The 19730-nt window shown below is 51.5% G+C and overlaps 1 protein-coding gene across 5 annotated transcripts in view; it reads left to right on the forward strand.

Annotated features, from left to right (window-relative positions):
• The window catches only part of ATP13A2 (ATPase cation transporting 13A2), a 74054-nt gene that overhangs the window by 9135 nt on the left and 45189 nt on the right, over nucleotides 1-19730 (forward strand). For 2 of the 5 annotated variants that reach the window (XM_050931316.1, XM_050931320.1), the window contains one exon: nucleotides 16857-16930. In XM_050931316.1, coding sequence (XP_050787273.1) covers nucleotides 16928-16930 — 3 coding nt within the window. In that variant the 5' untranslated portion in view covers nucleotides 16857-16927. Of the gene's footprint in view, nucleotides 1-5971; nucleotides 6297-13664; nucleotides 13806-16856; nucleotides 16931-19730 lie in introns of those variants that run through there. The other 3 variants (XM_050931318.1, XM_050931319.1, XM_050931317.1) reach the window with 3 other exon arrangements.

Raw genomic sequence — 19730 nt, forward strand, 5'->3', positions numbered from 1 at the left:
CCCCGGCCTGCCTTTGGGCAGATCATGGAAGAACAAGAAAGAAGCCCGAGAACTAAGCTGCCGAAAAGCAGGTTCTCTGGATCCAGCAACCCCCCATGTGTTCCTGCAGTCATGCCTCCCCTCTGTGGCAGCTGTGGTGCTACATGGAACTCATGAGATCAGCAAACAAAATGACCCCGGTTTATTTTTAAGGAAGGCTTTAAACAAAAGTCCAGTTGCAGCGATCTGAGTTTCCAGTATCGACCAGCGCAGAACGGTTTCTCGCACACGCGCTCCCTACATTCTCCTGCTCGGTCCTTGATGCGAGAGCAAAAGGGAAGTAAGTTACAGGCAGAAGGTCACGTGTGGTGTACATAGTATTGCAGGAAACCCCAAGCAACTGCGGGCCATTTTTGAAACATCCTTAAGTAACAGCAGCTGCTTCTGTTAAAGTGCCGGCTCCGTCCGCAGCTATTCTTGGGGCTGGCAGATGTGCGTTTCCATGTGACACCTAGCCAGTTATTCCTTCCAAAGGGTCTAAATCTCTTCAGTGATCCTTGTCTGAGGCTCATCTGCTTGTGAAACGTCTGCCAGGGAGGCTCCTGCAAAGTGCCCCTGGAGCCTTCAGAATCCGGGGCTATGTGGAATCGGACCCTGGCCACTCTGCTGCTTCCATCATTACCTATAAGCCTTTGCTGTGATCCTTGTCTTGCCTGTACCTAACTACGGCCCGCAGCCAGAGGCTTGAGGGTGTTGATCTAGGTGAAGGGCTCTAGGTTCTGGAGATGTTAATTCAACACTTCCCTTTGCCGAGCATCGGGCAATCTGCTTTGAAGCGCCCCCCCTCCCAGGAATCCGGAGTCCAGGACTTGCAGAGTTAAACCTTTTACTCTCATCTCCTGCCCTAATTAACTTGAGAGGAGTTTCCCCTGACTCCAGGCCTGGTCCTGGTTGGTGACTAGGTTATCTAAAGAGCTACCCAGTGCGAACAGCAATGAGGTGAGTCTGGCTTAATATCGTTAAGCTCCTGCAGCTATAACAAATAGCTGGGCGATGCTCTGATCCTTTCTAATCCAGAGGCATTGACTGATTGTGCAGCTACACCAAGTCTGGAGGCATCATGGGTCCTATTCTCCTTAAGACCAACGTGCTGTCTGTTACTGTAAGGATCTGTGTGACGACTGGGCTGAGACCCAGATACAGTGTGGTCCTGTTTTATTGGTAGAGTTGGATGTTGAACCAGGGCCAGGACAGCTGGGATTTCCCAAGGCTCCTTATTCTGCCCAAGGCTTTGGCGCCGTTCGGGGGCAGGGTTTAAAGTCGTGTCTGCGCAGCAAAGCAGAATTAACCAGCGTGGCTAAGGTGGGGGTTTCAGCCTTGTGTGCACTAGGGGAGTCTTACAACAATTCCCCGCCGTTGTTATCTCAGAATCTGCCGCAGCATCGGGTGCTCATTGAGTAATACATGGCGTGGGCTTTTCTCATAGACCAAGCTGCCCAGGAGAGGGCACCCTGCTGCTGAAACAGATGGGGAATTCTGGCTTCTCTGGCGTTTTAACTTCCACTTGTGGGAAGGGAGAGACCTTGGTTTAAAGTCTCCGCTGAGCCTCAGCAAGTAGGTTGGAAGGACTTGTTTGTAATCAGAGGACTCGTGCTCTGTGACCCACGAAAGGGAATGGGGAGATGGGGCGAGAGAGCCTCTTTGCTCTCCAGGCAGGCTACCCATGCTGGAGTAAATGAGTGGGTAGGGCCTTCGCTCCGCCTACCCCGGATAGCAGTCCCTGCAGCAGAGCTGGTGTGGCGTGGGAAGTGAGCAGTGCAGGGGAAAGGAGGGACACGGCATAGTACCCGCCACTCCAGAGTAAGTGGGAAGCAGACACCGAACGGTTATTTGTACTGCAGTAGGGCCTAGGAGCACTAGCCACGGAGCAGGCCCCCGTTGTGCTAGGGGCTGTACGAACACAGAACAAAATGACGCTGCCTGCCCCAAAGAGCTGATGGCTTGTGACCGAGAGTCCTGGGCCAGTCTGGCTGCATGCTGCCCTTTGCGCTGGGCAGATCGTCAGTGGCGGTCAGTTTTTATCCCATTACCCATGGAGGCCAGAAACACTAAATTCCATGGTCAGGCAGACAGAGAAAGGGAGAGTGAAACATTTGCTGAGTCGCTCGTATCAGCCACAGCTGTCTTCTTTGGACTGTTCCTCAGCTGATAAGGAGACGGGAATGTGCTGAAATAACTTTATTGCTTTCTATCTCGGCTCCTGCCTTGGTTAGGTTTGAAAACGAGAGAGGGTTCGGGCTTTATGAGCTTCCTGCTAGCGCAAAGATCTGGCCACTAGCCCCACCTGGGAAGTCAACAGCCGTGTCTGTAAGATGTTCCCGTGCTGTGGTTCCAGACAAGGTGGATAAATGTAGCTAGGAAGCAACTAGGCAAGAAAGCTGAAATTCACAAGCCTGCTGGTAGAGAAATACTCCCCCCCCCCCTCCCACACACACACGTACCCTAAGTACTGCTGGTAATTACGGGCCCCACGTGAGTGTCTGAGCTTCTCGCCAGCCATGACTTTTATTCTTCTGCATGCACCCCCACGTGAGATGGGAGTTTTATTATCCCATTTACAGAAGGTGAAGCTGACTTATGGCGAGCGCAGGGGCGATTTTTAAAGGTATTTAGGTGCCTCCGTATCTTTAAAAATGTGGCCCTTGGTGACTTGCCGGCGATCACACGGGAGATCAGTGGCAGAGCCAGGAGCTGAACCCAGGTCTTGCACCCTGCCCTGCCCCCAGGTCTGGTGCTGTTACCCCACAGCCCCTCTTTCCTCCTTGTTCCTTTGACTGAGGGCTTGTCTACATCAGAAAGTTGCAGTGCTGGTGAGGGAGTTACAGCGCTGCAACTTAGGAGGTGTACACATCTGCAGGGCACCACCAGCGCTGCAACTCCCTGTTTGCAGCGCTGGCCGTACTCCCGTTTTGTCTCGGGTGTAGAGGATCCAGCGCTGGTAATCAAATATAGACACTTACCAGCGCTTTTCTTGACCTCCGTGGAATAAGCAGGTATCCCAGCATACCTGAGGAAGCCTCTGGTAATCAAGCTGGTCTCCTTCCCCGGTTTGCTCTCGCGTTCCCCGAACCCCGAGCAAGCAGGTCTCCTTCCCTGCGGTTTGCTGGGTGGTTCCGGGAACGCGAGAGCAAACCGGGAAAGGAGACCAGCTTCGCCGCGGTTTGTTCTCGCGTTCCCCGAACAAGCAGGTCTCCTTCCCTGCGGTTTGCAGGGTGGTTCCGGGAAACGCGAGAGCAAACCGCGGCGAAGCTGGTCTCCTTCCCCGGTTTGCTCTCGCGTTCCCCGAACCCCCGAGCAAGCAGGTCTCCTTCCCCGCGGTTTGCTGGGTGGTTCGGGAACGCGAGAGCAAACCGGGAAAGGAGACCAGCTTCGCCGCGGTTTGCTCTCGCGTTCTCCGAACCACCCTGCAAACCGCAGGGAAGAAGACCTGCTTGCTCGGGGGTTCGGGGAACGCGAGAGCAAACCGCGGCGAAGCTGGTCTCCTTTCCCGGTTTGCTCTCTCGTTCCCCGAACCCCCGAGCAAGCAGGTCTTCTTCCCTGCGGTTTGCAGGGTGGTTCGGGAACGCGAGAGCAAACCGGGAAAGGAGACCAGCTTCGCCGCGGTTTGCTCTCGCGTTCCCCGAACCTCCCTTGAAGCCGCCCAACAGCGCTGCAGTGTGGCCACATCTAACACCACTTGCAGCGCTGGTTGCTGTAAGTGTGGCCACTCTGCAGCGCTGGCCCTATACAGCTGTACTAATACAGCTGTAACAACCAGCGCTGCAAAATTTTAGATGTAGGCATGGCCTCAGAAACACAGGCCTCTTCCAGCTATGCTAAGGAAGCGTTTCTGGTAAGTTTCATTGCGTGTGAACGTGCTGCTGGAGAAGAGCCTGATCTCTCTCATGCATTCATGTATCCCTCCTTTTCTCCCCCCATTCCCACTGCACCCTGATTTTCCACCTCTCTGCACACAGAGCATGGGGCAACCGAATGGGGACACCCGAGAGAGCTTGGTGCATAAACAACCCGACCAGACAATGGGCATTGCTAACTTGCAGGGGTTGCTGCTCACCCTCCAGCTGAAATTTGCGCTTTTTTTCATCCCGGTAGCTCTTGTGTCCCGTGTTCCCTTTGTGATGGGGTGCGGCTGGTGCTTCGGTCGTCCCGACAATGCTGCATTTTGTTTGGTCTCCCACAAACAAGGGCTGCGATAGCAAGCCCAGCCCTTTACATTCTCCTTTTAAAAATCAAGGGCTGGATGCATCTCACCTCTCCCGCCTACTCCTGGCTCTCCCCATCTCCAGCACCAATTGGAAACAGGGTCGTTCCCCTTGGGTGATCACATGGCAGCAGGTGCAGTCACGGGTACAAGGACTTCCAGCTGAGCAAAGATCATCTGGCCTGGATTGGGAGAGGAGGGGGAGCTCGAGTGTTAATGTCTTTTTAAAAAAAGAGAGAATAGGGTGACTCTTATTTTAAATTAGGGCGCTTTAAAAACCATTTAGCTGGCACGCCGGCATGTGGATGCCCGAGCCTAAAGGCTAATCTTGTGTTTAGAGCCTAGGAGTGGGGAGATCTGGATTCTGTTTCCAGCTGACCATCAAGTCCCTCTCTGTGCCTTAATTTCCCTGTTGATAAAATCTATTTTAGGTCCCAGGCAGCCTCCATTACCATAGAATCTGAGCATCTCATGATCTTGAATGGATTTATTGTCTCCAGCAGTGTCATTTGACTGTGGGTTATTGGACTTGAGGCGGGAATCTCCTGGGTGGAATTCTCTGGCCTGGGTTCTACAAGAGATCAGATTGGATGATCATAATGGTCCCCTCTGGCCTTTAAATCTAGGACTCCCTTAGACAACCCCCCCACCAAGGCTTTTGACTCCTTGCCCATGTGCTGCTAAACCTCCCCTCCCTCTGTGTATATTTAGTCCTCACTGCTTTGAGCGGAAGAGTCTGAATGTGGCAGTTTAAGCTGCAGTGAACCTGCATTAGATTCCCTCTTGGACTAGTTCTTCTCGATAGTGTGCAGGAGTGACCGTGCCCTGTGACCTGGGTGGGCTGGCTTTTCTGCAGGTATAAGGATGTTCTTCCTGCAAAACAGGCTTTCTGAGGTGGAGCTGGTTCTCTCACCTGTAGAACCAATGCATACACCTGAGCTGGTAGCAGAAGTAGGCCGTTATCCGCTACATGGGCCCACTGCTAGGGAGAGATGGCTCACACATCTTGCAAGTGTTACACATGCAAAGTTGCCAGTGTTCAGACTGTGGGCCCTACCTTGTGCACACTGCTAGGGATGAGTCAGTGGGGCAGATTCCCACTGGCTGGCACGAAACCAGGAAGCATTTGCAGGGGCCGGCCCAAGGGTTTGTATCCACTGACTGGTGATTTTGCACTTCCCTGGGCGAGGCTGCTGCTGTAACTGGGAACCAGTCTGGGTGTGCTCTGGTCTCTCAGTGCAGTGAAATGCTTGGGATACTTGCAGCGGTTGCTGTGGGCAGCCAGTCACTTAATAAAGGAAGGGTCTTTAGTGCATTTTCCCTGTATTCATAGACCCGTACGACTGGGAGGGTCTTCGAGAGGCCATCTAGTCCAGTCCCCTGCACCCATGACAGGACTGAGTCTTCTACCATCCCTGACAGGTGTTTTTCCAGCCTGCTCTTAAAAATCTCCAATGATGGAGATTCCACAACCTCCCTTGGCAATTTATTCCAGTGCTTAACCACCCTGACAGTTAGGAAAAACTTCCCAATGTCCAGCCTAAACCTCCCTTGCTGAAATTTAAATTTCTTGTCCTATTCTCAGAGGTTAACAAGAACAATTTTTCTCCCTCCTCCTTGTAACAACCTTTTATGTACTTGAAAACTGTTCTCATGTCCCCTCTCAGTCTTCTCTTCTCCAAACTAAACAAACCCAAGTTTTTCAATCTTCCCTCCTAGGTCATGTTTTCTAGACCGTTAATCGTTTTTGTTGCTCTTCTCTGGATTTTCTCCAATTTTTCCTCATCTTCCCTGAAATGTGATGCCCAGAACTGGACACAGCACTCAGCAGAGGCATAATCAGTGCAGAGAAGAGCGGAAGAATTACTTCTTGTGTCTTGCTTACAACACATAGGTGCTGGGAGCAACCAGGGAGAAAAATTAGCGAGTGCTTAGCACCCGCCAGCAGCCAAGCTTCCCGCTCTCTCCACTCCCAGCATCTCTCCCGGTTGATCACTTCTCCCACTCCCTCTCAGCGCCTCCCATCTGCCACAAACAGCTGTTTGGAGACATGCAGGTTGGTTCCTGGAGGGACAGAGGCGGGGCGGGGAAGGGGTGGAGTGGGGCTAGGGGCTGGGGCAGAGAGGGAGTCAGGCACCCCCCACCCCACCCCTCCATACAGGGGAAGTCAGCGCCTATGCTCCTGCTAATACAGCCCAGAAGTTTGCCATTTCTTTTTGCTCCAGGGTTTTGCTGTTGACTCATATGTAGCTTGTGATCCACTCTGACCCCCGGATCCCTTTCTGCAGCACTGCTTCCTAGGCAGTCACATTGTAGAGAACAATCCCATGCTGGCAGGGAGATGCGCTAGATCTCAAACGCAACAAGCATCTCTGCTGGAAGGGTCAGATTTCTAGCCTGAAATCAGTGCCTAGTTAGGGGATTGCTGCTGGACAGGTTCTGCACACGCACAACTGGAGGCACGTTGCAGCTTCCCTGCGTATTACACCTTCGAGATCAAAGAGCCCTGTGCCTCCTGCCTCCTCTCCTTTCCCAGGCTGTAATTAGGCAGGCTGTCAATCACGCGCCATTGTTCTGGGCTCCCTTGGCTGTGGCTAACAGAGAAGTTCTGATTATTAGATTATAATCCACAGCCACTTACATGGCTCTTTGAACGCAGAAATGACTGGCAAGGGTGGAGGGGGGAAGTGGTGACGTGGAAGGGGGTGAGGATCTCCCTTCCCTTGGGCTGTGTTTGGGCAGGGGGTGTGGTTGCTTTGTTTCTTACTGGTAGTGCAGGTCTCTGAGGCGGAGCATTATTACCCACTCCCGTTCCTCCCCTCCACCCTACCCTGAATGCCCAGCTATTACCTGTCCTACAGCAGACCTGTCCCTGTGAGGCAGGGCTGTGATTTACCTGCAAGAGAACAGGAAATAACCTTGGAAAGGGGGAATCGCCACCTGCTTTGAAACAGGTAAGCAGCCAGGAAATCCTCTCTAGAATGCGCTTATTGGAAGGCAGCTGGCATGAGAGGGGGAGGTCAAAATGCAGGTGTGCCAGTTTCGCAGATAGCAATGACTTGGAGCACGAAGCTGTTATTCTAGAGATGCAGCCAAAGAAAAATCCTCTGGCTGTGGACTTCTGTGGCCTGAATTTCTCAGTTCTGTTGAAATGAAAGGCCTAAAGCAGTGGTTCCCAGACTGGGGTTCGTGAATCCCTGGGGGTTCATGAAATGTTACAGGGGTTCTCAGGAATAACTTCCCTAATGGCAGACAGAGCTGTCCCTAGGGACCTCGGGCAACACGGGGCAGCCTGGAGCCCCTGGACTTCCAAGGGCTAAGCAGATCAAAGCAAGCGTATCTATCACACTGAGGAGATTGAAATTTCAAGATTCCTTATAAGAAATGGAAAGGGAGGTGGATATTTTTGCTGTTTTTAAAATTAAATAGGCAGCTAGTCGTGTTGTTCATAATAATTTAAAAAACAAGTTTAAGCTTTGTTGTAACGTGCGTTGTTTGCCTGGACTGCTCAAGCCCTGAATGCTTGAGTAAGAGGAACAATTTTGAGTTGGCTTCTTAAATACCTTTGTGCTGTTTCACATCTGATACTCCTTGATGAAACCTAGGAGCCTTGTCTTCTAACAGGCTTAGTCAAAGTGATACAAGCTACGAAAGTGAGATCTTGGAAGAGTGTTGCCATTTTCATAATGTAATAAAAATACTGTAATGATTGGTGATAATAATAGTGTGTAATAAGCATGTCATAAAAACTAATTTTACATTTCCAAGATCACTGCTTTGATAATTTATATTCAGGTAAAAGAGGAAATCCCTGGAAATATTCATTTTTAGGAGGTGGTTCGTGAGACTTGATATTTTAGTGAAAGGGGTTCACAGGTTGTTAAAGTTTGGGAACCACTGGCCTAAAGGGACCCAGTCAGATATTGAAACAAAACTCCTTATCTTGCCAACACCATCTTTTTAAAAGGAAAAGACATTTTAAAATGCTAATATGCTTCTTGCTGTTTATGTGGAGAGACACAGACAGCAAATTCACCACTTCCCCATTCCTTTGGGTGGTCAGGTTCTAGTTAGTTTCCTTTGCGATTTCATGTGCATTAGCTGCAATATTTGGGTTGCAAAGGCAGCTAGGGAAGGCTTGTGTTTAAAACAACCCCTTTCTCTCCCTCCTTCTCCTCTTTTAAATGACAACAGTGGTTTTTCTGTTGATCTTAGGTTTTCAGAATACAATCATAGAACCAAAAGGTTAGAAGGGACCACAAGGGTCATCCAGTTTAACCCTCTGCCAAGATGCAGGATTTGTTCTGTGTAAACCATCCATGACAGATGGTTTCAACCTTGTGTTCACCCAGCTTATATGCATAGCTGACCTACCAGAAATGCATGTCTGGCAGACCCGCTCGTTTCATGGCGTTTGGCTGATAACTAACAGATCTGGAGCATGCAGTTAACCCAGCTCTCTCCCAGGCTTTTCACAAACTTTCTGGGGTCCTGCCTTTGAGGTCTGACTTTATTTGATGAAACTGTTACTCAGACTGGTTCCCTGTGAATTGGTGACATAGCCAGTAGGAGATGTTTGTAGTGAAACAGCGGGAATGTGGAACAAACCCAAGCGGGTGGTGTGAGTGCAGAAAGCGACCAGCTAGTTTCCCCTTGGGAGGCGAGGTCTTATCAAAGAGCTCAGGACCAGATTTCCAAGTGCCTAGCACCCACAACTGGGGCTGGATCTTCAAGCATGCCCAGCACCTAATGTGAAAATCGAGCCACTTATTGTGGTGCCTAAATGGGAGCTGAGTCCTGTTGTTAGGTTTTTATCAGCTGCCCCTCTGAATTTTAATCAGGCTGCGTCTACACTAGAAACTTCAAAGCACTGTCAGGGGCACACATGAGCGCTGGGAGAGCTCCTGGTAATCCACCTCCACAAGGGGGATAGCTCTGAGCGCTCCTGTCCACGCTTGTGCTTTAAAGCGCTCAAACTTGCTGCGCTCAGGGGAGTGATTTTTCCCGCAGCCAGCGAGTTAGAGTGCTGTACAAAGTAAGTGTAGACAAGGCTTCAGTTGTAAGCTCCCTTAGAACAGACTTCTCGCCAGGGAATGTGTGAGGCCTGGCGGCAGTTGGCTGCGGCACCCCTTTGCTGTTGCTGGGGGGAGGGATAGCTCAGTGGTTTGAGCATTGGCCTGCTAAACCCAAGGTTGTGAGTTCAATCCTTGAGGGGGCCACTTAGGGACCTGGGGTAAAAATCTGTCTGGGGATTGGTCCTGCTTTGAGCAGGGGTTTGGACTAGATATCTCCGGAGGTCCCTTCCAACCCTGATATTCTATGAGAAGGTAGAGAGGCGCACGGACGGGCACACAGTATAAAGGTGGGACCTATCTGTGAGATGGTTCCACTTCAGATATTCAACAGAACACCCCTCTCCCTTGAAAATCTGTGTCTGTTGTCAAAGCTGGCCAGTGGATTTAGCTGCCTGGCCACCCCTGACAGGAATGGCTCAGATCCCCATCATTGCTGAGATGCTAAACTGTCTGTATCTTGGTGCTGCCATGTTAAGCCCTAAACCCGAGCCAGGTTGAGTCTGTCTACCTGGGTTGAGAGTCCGGCCCCCAGCTGGAGGGGAGACATACCCTTAGGGCCATTTTCTGATACCCTTTCTCATGCTGAATAGCACCATCCTCCCTGAATAGTCCTCCTGAAATTAATGGGGCTGCTTTTGGAGCAAGGTACAGTTCTGTGTATCAGTGTCTGGCCCTTTAGTTTCCTTTCAGTTCTATCCGCCTGCCCCTCAGACTTGGTCTCAATCTTCTAATGCACCAAAGACCCAAGCGCAATTCGACAAATGAGACTTTGCACCCATGTAAGCTCAAAGATGAACATAAGAATGGCCATAGTGGGTCAGACCAAAGGTCCATCCAGCCCAGTATCCTGTCTGCCAACAGCGGCCAATGCCAGGTGCCCCAGAGAGAGTGAACCTAACAGGTAATGATTAAGTGATCTCTCTCTCCTGCCATCCGTCTCCACCCTCTGACAAACAGAGGCCAGGGACACCATTCCTTACCCAGCCTGGCTAACAGCCATTAATGGACTTAACCTCCATGAATTTATCCAGTTCTCTTTGCTTCTTCGTCTTTCCCTTCCGCCTTCTTCTGAGCCTGCTCCAGAATCAGCAACCTCACGCTGCAGGTCCCCATCGCCCAACTTTCATTCTGTCTGCACAGTGTTTTGGTCTGTCCTGGGTACACAAGGGGGAAGTGCCTCTCTGAGGCTACGTCTACACTACAGCATAAAATCAAAATTACTAAAACCGGTTTTATAAAACCGATATTATAAAATCAATTTTATGCGTCCGCACTAGGGCACAGTAATTCGGTGGTATGCGTCCATGGTCCTAGGTTACCATCGATTTCCGGAGCGGTGCAGTCTGGGTAGCTACATTAAAGGAATGAGACCAATAACTTCGATTTCCGTCCACACTAACCCTAAATCGATATAGTAATATTGATTTTTAGGGTTACTCCTCTCGTTGGGGAGGAGTACAGAAATCGATTTTAAGAGCCCTTAAAATCTATTTAAAGTGCCTTGTAGTGTGGACGGGTACAGAGTTAAATCGATTTAACGCTGTTTAAATCGATTTAACTGTGTAGTGTGGACCAGGCCTGAGGGTCGTGCTGTGTAACTAAACAAGGAAGCTAGTGATCAAGGCTGCTGCCTCGTGGCCTCCCTGCATGCTCCATTTAAAGGTGGGTCTTAAAGCCAGGTGAGGGGGAGCAAATCCCCCTCCAAACTGCTCAGCCTGCTAAACACCACAATGCGGGTCTTACTCTGTTCATTTACTGCTCGTGCAAAGAGAAGGGAGAGGGGCACACGCACATGCACACCATATAAATGTAGGACCTCTTTGGAAGATGATTTCCACTTCAAAAATATGGCGGAACGCCCTCTCCCTTGAAAGGCCCTTTTCTCCTCACAGCTGCCAATGCTGTCTGGGTTTGTGTGAACACAGTGAGCAAACAGCCGGCAGCAGGTACGTCTTCAGGGAGCGTGCGGATGGCTTGCGGTTTGCAAATGACCGGTGGGATGGGTTTGAAAGCCATCAGCATGTTCAGTGAAGAGCAGGTCTCAGCTGCCCCTTCTCTGATTTAGCTGCTGGGACCAGCATCGCTCTGTGACTTGGGTTACTGCTCTTGACACTTCAGGAGTCTGAAGACACCAAATCCAGCCTCTGTCTGAGATCGATCCGTGGCTATCTAGGGCTGGCTGGCTGTCACCTTGGCTCCTTGTCCCTTTGTACATAACCCTCTAGAGCAAACTCCCTCTTGTTTTACTCTGCCTCCTCCCTGGGAGCTGTCCCCAATGGCCACGCTTAAAGGGGCATGCCCACATGCCCTGTATACCCTGGGGATTTGCCTAGGTTATAGCTAGCAGCAGCCAGCCTCCACTATAGTTGCACCAATGCAAATCCCTGCTATAGACAGAGGAGACCCCTAGAAGTTGCCCCAGAGCTGTTTATTCCCATCTCAAGCAGGGGTAATCTGCACTGCTACATGGATCTGCATTACTACAGAGAATTCTTTCTTGGGTGTCTGGCTGGTGAGTCTTGCTCACATGCTCAGGGTTTCGCTGATCGCCATATTTGGGGTCAGGAAGGAATTTTCCTCCAGGGCAGATTGGCAGAAGCCCTGTGAGGTTTTCGCCTTCCTCTGCAGCATGGGGCAGGAGTCACTTGCCGGAAGATTCTCTGCACCTTGAAGTCTTTAAACCATGATTTGAGGACTTCAGAGGCTCAGACACAGGTTCGATACAGGCGTGGGTGGGTGAGATTCGGTGGCCTGCATTGTGCAAGAGGTCAGACTAGATGATCATAATGGTCCCTTTGGACCTTAAAGTCTTTGATTCTATGTGGCAGTTTTGCTTGCCCGCACCAGCTCTGATACAGCTGCTGCCTAAGGCCTGGTCTAAGCAGCAAAAAGTCTCACACTCCTCTAGCTATTATAGCTACACCAGCAAAGCCGCAGTGTAGACACAGCTTCTGCCGGCGTAGCTAATGTCGTCTGGAGAGGCAACGTGCCTGCGCGGACAGAAACACCCCTCCTGTTGGCACACGCTGCATCTAAACTAGGGACTCTCCAGCACAGGCTCTGTAATGTAGACACGGCTTTAGCCTGGCCTCCCCGTCTGCTGACCTTTACACACCACCGTCCTAGCGCTGTCTCCGTGTGTTGAATTTCATGATCCTGGGTGGTAACTCTATCCGCAGCTTTCCTGGCCCAAAGTGCCTTGTAAGAGACCCACAACCGTGCTGGAATAGTGTGTCTGGATGGCTCTGCGTTCTTTCTCTGGCTAGTTACCCACTGAAACCTGTTGCTGTAGGAGTTGTAAAGATAGCAGGCTGGGTTTCCTTGTTTTTAAGTGAAAGAGGCAGTGGGAAGGAGAGGGTGGAAGAGGATAATCGCATCAGGAGGACACCAGGATATTAAAGGCTGCTGTGTCTTCGTTCCTTTGGGGCCGGAATTCACGTCGGCCTCATTCAGAAAAACCGTGACAAGCTGTGGAGGCCCGGTACAGCCGTAAACAAGGAGAGAATAAGTGCAAAGATTTCATGCCGCTCTAAGGACACCGGATCCATTACTGCGCAGCCTTGAGAACTGGTTTGGCCATTGAATCCTTGTGGTGTGACAGTCTTGGCTTCTATGCTGTGCTCGTCTGTCACTGGGAGGACAGTGTGACATAGCTAGGTGCAAATGCTCTTAGCAAGGCATCTTGTTCTTGTCAGAGCAGGGGAACTGGGATCTAGCTCCTGAGTGCCAGTCTTGCTGTGCCACTGACTTCCTGGGGATCTTGGGCAACTCTCTTAGGCCTTCTGTGCCTCAGTTTCTCCATCTGTAGAAACTTTCCTGCCTCATGGTGCATCTGGGGAATGACTGTAAAGCTATGTATGGGCACTAGCTGTTCATAGTGTCTTGTCTTTGTGTGTGTGCGTGTGTAACTGAACATACATACACAATACGCAGCTGTGTTTTATATAGTATCTTCAATGCAAACTGTATCACTAAATACTTTATAAAGTTACATGGTCACAAATCAGAGAGAGAGGGTGTGTAAAGATGTGGAGCGGAGCAGGGGACTGAAACGATTTGAAGCATCACTGGAAGCAGAGATGGCAGGATATGCAGTGGAGAAAGCTCTTGCAATGAAAGTGCTGAGAACGTGAGGACAAAGAGGTGGAGGATGGTTCATAGAGGCCTTTTATTTTTTTTTAAAGGCCATCTTGACTTGAACCCCCAGCTGAACGGGAAGCCAGTGCTGTTTGCACGGAGCTGAGGAGCTGAACGCAGTACAGAAGAGCAGAGGTATGGACATAGCAAGCGACTGAAGGCAGGTCTGCACTATACATTCACACCGGTAGTGCGTCTGGTGAAGACGCTCCCAGCCAATGGGAGAGAGCTCTCCTGTCGGCGGAATAACGCCACCTGCGCGAGAGGCGGGGACTGTGTCGGCGCAAGACGCTCACCTGTTGACCTAGCACCGCCTGCGGCAGAGGGGAGGTCGGTATAGCGACGTCGCTCAGGTGTGTGGATTTTTCCGACCCCCTCAGCGACGTAGTTATGCTGAAGTAGGTGTGTCGTGAAGACCAGCGGTTCTCAGCCGGGGCTCCGCAGGCTGAGTTCAGAGGGCAGCGGGGCTCTGAGCCTGAAGTGTGTAGCCCCGAGCCCTGGCGCCGCCCGGAGCAGAGCCAAGGGGAGCCCTGAGACCTAGCGCTCCCCCACCTGGGTCTAAAGCCCTGAGCCCCGGCACCTCCGAAGGAGCTAACGTCAGGAATGGAGCCATGGGGCTGAAGCCCCGAACCCCGGCTCTCCTGCTGGGTCTAAAGCCCGGAGCCCCGGTGGCTCCTGTGGGGCTGAAACTGGGAGCGGAGCTGCAGGAGCCGTGGGGCTCCTCCGGGGTTTAAAGTCCTGAGCCCTGGAGAGCTGAAGCCCTGAGCTCTCCACCCGCCTGGAGCCCCGAGCTCTCTTCATCCCATGGCTGAAGCCCTAGTCCCCCGCCTGGTGGCTGAAATCCAGAGCCCTGAGGCCCCCCATGTCGGACCTGAAGCCCTGAGCCCCGCAGGGCTAAAGCCCCATGCCTCTCCCCCTCACACTCAGTGGCTGAAGCCAGGAGCCCCAAGGTCCCCACCCCCAGCTGAGCCCTGGAGTTTTTATAGTATGTTGGGGGGGGTGTCCTCAGAAGGAAAAAGAGAGAACCACTGGTGTAGACCAAGCTTGAGTGAGAGTATTGCCTCCTCCGCCTGTGGTTAGAGACAGCCCTTGTGCAAACAGCATAGCTACTGAGCATACAGAGAAAACGGATGTAGTAGAAGAGAAATCCTGGCTTTGAAGCCGGTGGTTTCAGCTAACTAGAGCTGTTTGGAAAATGCTCTGTATTGTACACATACGAATGTCCTTTGAAATTTGTCATGGAAGTTTTTTGGTTTCTCAACAAAAGCAGACTTGTGTGTGTGTGTCCGTGCGCACGCGTGTTTCCTCTTTGTCTTTTCCTCTCCCCTTCCCCCCATCTCAGAAAAGGGGAAAGGAGAATGAAGTTTTCATTTTTGTTTTAATAAAAGCAAACAGAAAATTTCAACCAAAATGTAAATTTTTATCCAAAATTATTTTTTTTCCCTTCAAGTCAAAAAATGTTTTGGATGAAAAATGTTCTCTGGTAGCTGGGTTTATGTCCGGAGGCTGGTGTCTGGCTTCTACTGAATGAATCCCATTGCTAGCCCCCATAATCATCACCATCCCTACCCCACCGAGGGCAGAGTTTAATTCCCTGATATCTGAGAAGCTCTTTGAAGATCCTTGGCTGGCAGGTGTTAGAGAAACACTAATGATTACTTTACAGTTGCACTAGGTTTTAAAGGCGTTGTCTGCCTCTGTGCTGATGGCTGGTTTTCTATGTCGTTTCTAAAGCCAGATGAGATCTCTGGGATCACAGCCTGACCTGTAGAACTCAGGCCAGAGAGCTTCCTTGAAATAATTCCTGTTTGAACTAGGAAAGCATCCAGCCTTGATTTAAAATGTTTTAAAAGCTTTGTCGTCATTACATCTGCTTTCATTGTGTGTTTGTCTCTGTGAAAAATCCTTGCTTAATGCCACCTGCTGCTGTGAAAGGGAGACGCCCGGAATGGGAAGCTTGACAATGAATAAAACAGCTGAGGCAGTCAGGGGAGTGGTGACTACGGAAGTGGCTTTGAAGTGAAACACCCCTTTGGACAGGTCTTGGCAAGGCCAAGAGCCCGGCCAAACCAGCATGTCCTGCTGCCTTTCCCACATAGACATTAGTTCGCCTTCCTGCCCAAAGGCAGGGGTACGTGGCCTTGCGGACGTGGTGAATAAAACCCCTGTGCCCTGATGCTGCCTTGCTTGTCAGGGTCAGGTGTTGGTATCGTTCATGAGCAGAGCTGGCCCAATGGCACAGCGATGGATTCCTGGATGTTCTCTTGCATCCCAGGGCTGATTTGTTTAGGCGTCATTGGGTGTTCGATTTTCATCCCTCTGTTTTGAGGGGTTGTATTACTGTGGTGATGGGCAGCATCTAAGCACCTGCTATGTAAATTGAATAGTAGCAGTGGACTGGGTAATCTCTGGCGCTTCTCCCCTTTCAGGGTCAAAACTGCTTGGAGTAGATTTTCTTTTTTTTTTTTTTTGGTGGGTTTGGGGTTGACTTTTAAAATTTTTCATTAATTTCTTATTTTAGAAGTCCGGTGATTCATCTGAAGTTTCTTGCTTGTTCCTCGCTTATTACCCATTTGTTCATATATGCAATGGTGATGTAGCTGTGTTGCTCCAATCCAGTTGCAGAAATAGTACCGGGTGGCTAAAGGTGTGTCTGCAGTACGGTCAGGTGGGATTGTAGCATGTGTGGCCATACCCCAGCTAGCGTTAATCTACTTGCCTTGATTAACAAGAGCAGCAAAGCTGCATCAGCATGGACTTCAGCACAGGTTGGCCTTCCGAGTATGTACCCAGGGTCCCACACGGTTTCCCTGCTGTTGGTACTCATGCTAGTTAGATCAACATGTGCTACAATCCCCTTTCCAGTTGCAGGGTGGACGTACCCTTAGACAACCAATCGGATAGTGAAAACAGGCTTCAAAGCTAACCGTTCTCCCATTTGTGGGTTGTAACTATTTCGCACAGCTGTTCCCTGGGTGCTGTGATTGCTGTCTGCCTCGCGTGTCACCAGCCTCCATGGGGAGCTCCCTTGTGGTCACCATTCCCCTCCGTCAGACCTGGGTGCTTCCCAAGACCCCTCACATGGCTGGCTCTGGAGGGACCGGCGGAGAATCGCTGCTCTAAGCCATTAGCAGGATCAGGCCCCGGTGAAAAAAATTTTTCAGGCCCGCCAGCAAGGGCAGACCAGCTAAATGGGCGGGGAAGCCGGACCCCTTCCAGACCGCCGGGCCCCAGTAATTTGTACCGGCTTCCCCCTGCCTTGTCGGCCCTGAGCAGGATCACAAATGCAGCTATTGGGATCCACTGCACAGCTCCGTGTACTGGAGCTTTTCCCGTTTCTGGTAAAACGGGGAAATATGACCAATCCATCAAGTAACGTGGTGTTCCTCTGTTTGCATTCACAGATAGCAGCAAGTTGCTGGGAAACCATCCACCTGTCTACGGGACGCTTCTGCAGGGCCCTGGTAAATCCTGCATGGTACGTAGGAGGATTTGGGGTGAGGCAATACAAGGACATTTGCAGAATGGATCATGAAACTATGTCAGTGGTTATTTGCAAGGCCAAAAAATGAGAGGGGGTCTTTGCAAACAAATGGCCGTCAGTGGGTTCTCTGTAGGGCTCTTTCTAGGGCTAGGCGTGCAGCTGTACTAGGGGAGCTGGTTTCAGGCATGGTGGAGTTAATATTTTCCACTGCATTGTGCCATGCAGGGTGTTCAGTGGAGGACTGTGTGTGATGTTATGACACGGGCGCTGTGAAAGGAGACATCTGATTGGCTTGTGTGCGGTTCTGATGCTGCCTCTCTCTCGGGCTGCTCTGCTTGCGCTGCATCGTCAACCCGATCGACCTGATTTATCCAGCCTCTTGCCATTGTGCCCTGTGGAACGGTGCCGCTCCACTTGTGTCTTGGGTCCTCACCAGCCCGTTAGCTGAGCAGACATGAGGCCTGATCTTATGCCCAGTGACGTCAATGGCAAGGCTCCTCTTCTCTTCAGTGGATACTACATCTGGCCAGCGGTTTCCAACCTTGGTCTTGGGATGTCTTTGTTTCCCGCCAAAGCAGCTTTGCTCCAGTTAATCCTGTTTTCAGTCCACCAGTGCCAGGAAGTTGAGTGACTTAAGGCTTTTATCAGGAGGGGTTGGATACTTTTTTAAGTAAAACAATATCCCTCTAATGATGGAGCGAGCACACCTCTGAGTAGCACACCCAGCCTCCATCACCCACTTGTTGAATTTTCAGACCATTACCTGTGTGGTTTGTCCCAAGCCACCCCTCCGGCTAGGAAGCAGCTCCCCATGAACATCTGCAAAGTTTCCTCTTCCTCCCAGCCCACCGTAAAACTCTCCTTTGCCGTGATGCCAGCACAAAATACTTCAGTTAAGCAGCTGGTGTGCAGAGCTCACTGCCTGTCATGCTGAGCAAGATCGTCTCATTCTCTCCTTTTACTCCCCTGTTAGTTGTGCTGTATCTATCTATCGTCTCTTACACTTAAACTGTCAATCCTTTGGAGTAGGGGCAGTGTGTGTTTGTGCAATGCATTGCATGGCGGGGTTCTGGTCCATGACTGGGGTTTCTACATGCTAAGGGGGAATACAATCATATCATATATCATATAGGTCATCTTAATTAATTAGCCTCTTAGAGCTAGTATGGCATCTTCTCTGTATGTCTATACATACTCTTCTTATGTGTTCCATTCTATGCATCCGATGAAGTGGGCTGTAGCCCACGAAAGCTTATGCTCAAAACAATGTGTTAGTCTCTAAGGTGCCACAAGTCCTCCTGTTCTTTTTACAATAATATATTTCATCTATTTCTATTTTAAAGTCCACTGGCCTAGTGTCTCTTATCTCTATCCTGTGATAGAGCAATTGACCTCTCTCCTACAGGTGTATAATTGGAGCAAAAGGTAGGAAGGAAGATTTGATGGTGGATCTCCATCACTTCACATCTTTAAATGAGAAGCGGGTTCTTGCTGAAAGATCTGCTCTTGGATCAGCCGATTATGGGGCTGATGCAGGAATCGCTGGTTGACGTTTTCTGGCCTGGGTTGCGCTGGAGGTCCGGCTAGAGCAGGGTTCTCAACCTGTTTACCATTGTGGGCCACATCCGATACTACCTGTATGGCCCTGAGGATGTCCCCTGGGCCACAGCTGTGTGCTGATTGGGCACCGTGTTGAGAACCACTGCGGCAGAGGAACAGAATGGTCCTTCTGGCCTTGGAACCTGTGCAAATCCCCCATCGCAGGGTAAACGGGTAGAATTGAGAGTATGATGGATGTGAGTTTTTCCCCGTAAACTCTAAGCAGCAAGACCTGGGAATCAGTGTCACCCATGTCCAATGGGGCAGTTGTGTGGACTTATCAGGGGTGGCAGGACCCATTAGCAGCTCCTTTTAGGCGGGGCCACCCAGAGGGAGGGCAAGAGGGGCAATTTGCCCCGGGCTCCGCAGGGGCCCCCACGAGAGTTTTTTTCGGGGCCCCTAGAGCGGGGTCCTTCACTCGCTCGGGGGCCCCAGAAAACTCTTGCAGGGCCAGGCCCCAGAGCTTCTTCTGCTCCTGGTCTTCGCTGGCGGGGGAGTCCTTCCGCTCCGGGGCGGAAGGACCCCCTGCCATCACATTACCGCCAAAGCGGGACCTGCCGCCGAAGTGCAACCCGGTCTTCGACGGTAATTCGGCGGCGGGGGGGACCCTTCCGTTCAGGGACCTGCCACCGAAGTGCCCCAAAGACCCATGGCGGGGGCCCCCCCGCCACCGAATTACCACCGAAGAACGGGCTGCACTTCGGCAGTGGGTCCCGCTTCCGCGGTAATTCGCCAGTGGGGGGCCCCCGCCGCCTGTCTTCAGGACACTTCAGCGGCGGGTCCCAGACTGGAAGGGCCCCCCGCTGCCGAACAGGGCCGGCTCTAGACATTTCGCCACGCAGGGGGCCACGGCTCCGGTGGACCTCCCGCAGGCATGGCTGCGGAGGGTCCGCTGGTCCCGCGGCTCCGGTGGACTTCCCGCAGACGTGCCTGCGGATGCTCCACCAGAGCCGCGGGACCAGCGGACCCTCCGCAGGCACGCTTGCGGGAGGTCCACCGGAGCCGCCTGCCGCCGATGGCCCCAGGGCCCCGGAGTCCTCTGGGCGGCCCTGCTTTTAGGTGACCCTTTGAACCCCGTGGAATGAGTCAGACGCACCTGGACTGGCAGGTTCTAATGTCAGCTGCTGCCCGTTGCTGCAGCCGCCTCTTGCTCGCTACCCTTGAGAGCAGTGACTTGGTCTGCGCGGAGCTCTGA

Source organism: Gopherus flavomarginatus, chromosome 21, assembly GCF_025201925.1.
Source record: "Gopherus flavomarginatus isolate rGopFla2 chromosome 21, rGopFla2.mat.asm, whole genome shotgun sequence".
NCBI lineage: Eukaryota > Metazoa > Chordata > Testudines > Testudinidae > Gopherus > Gopherus flavomarginatus.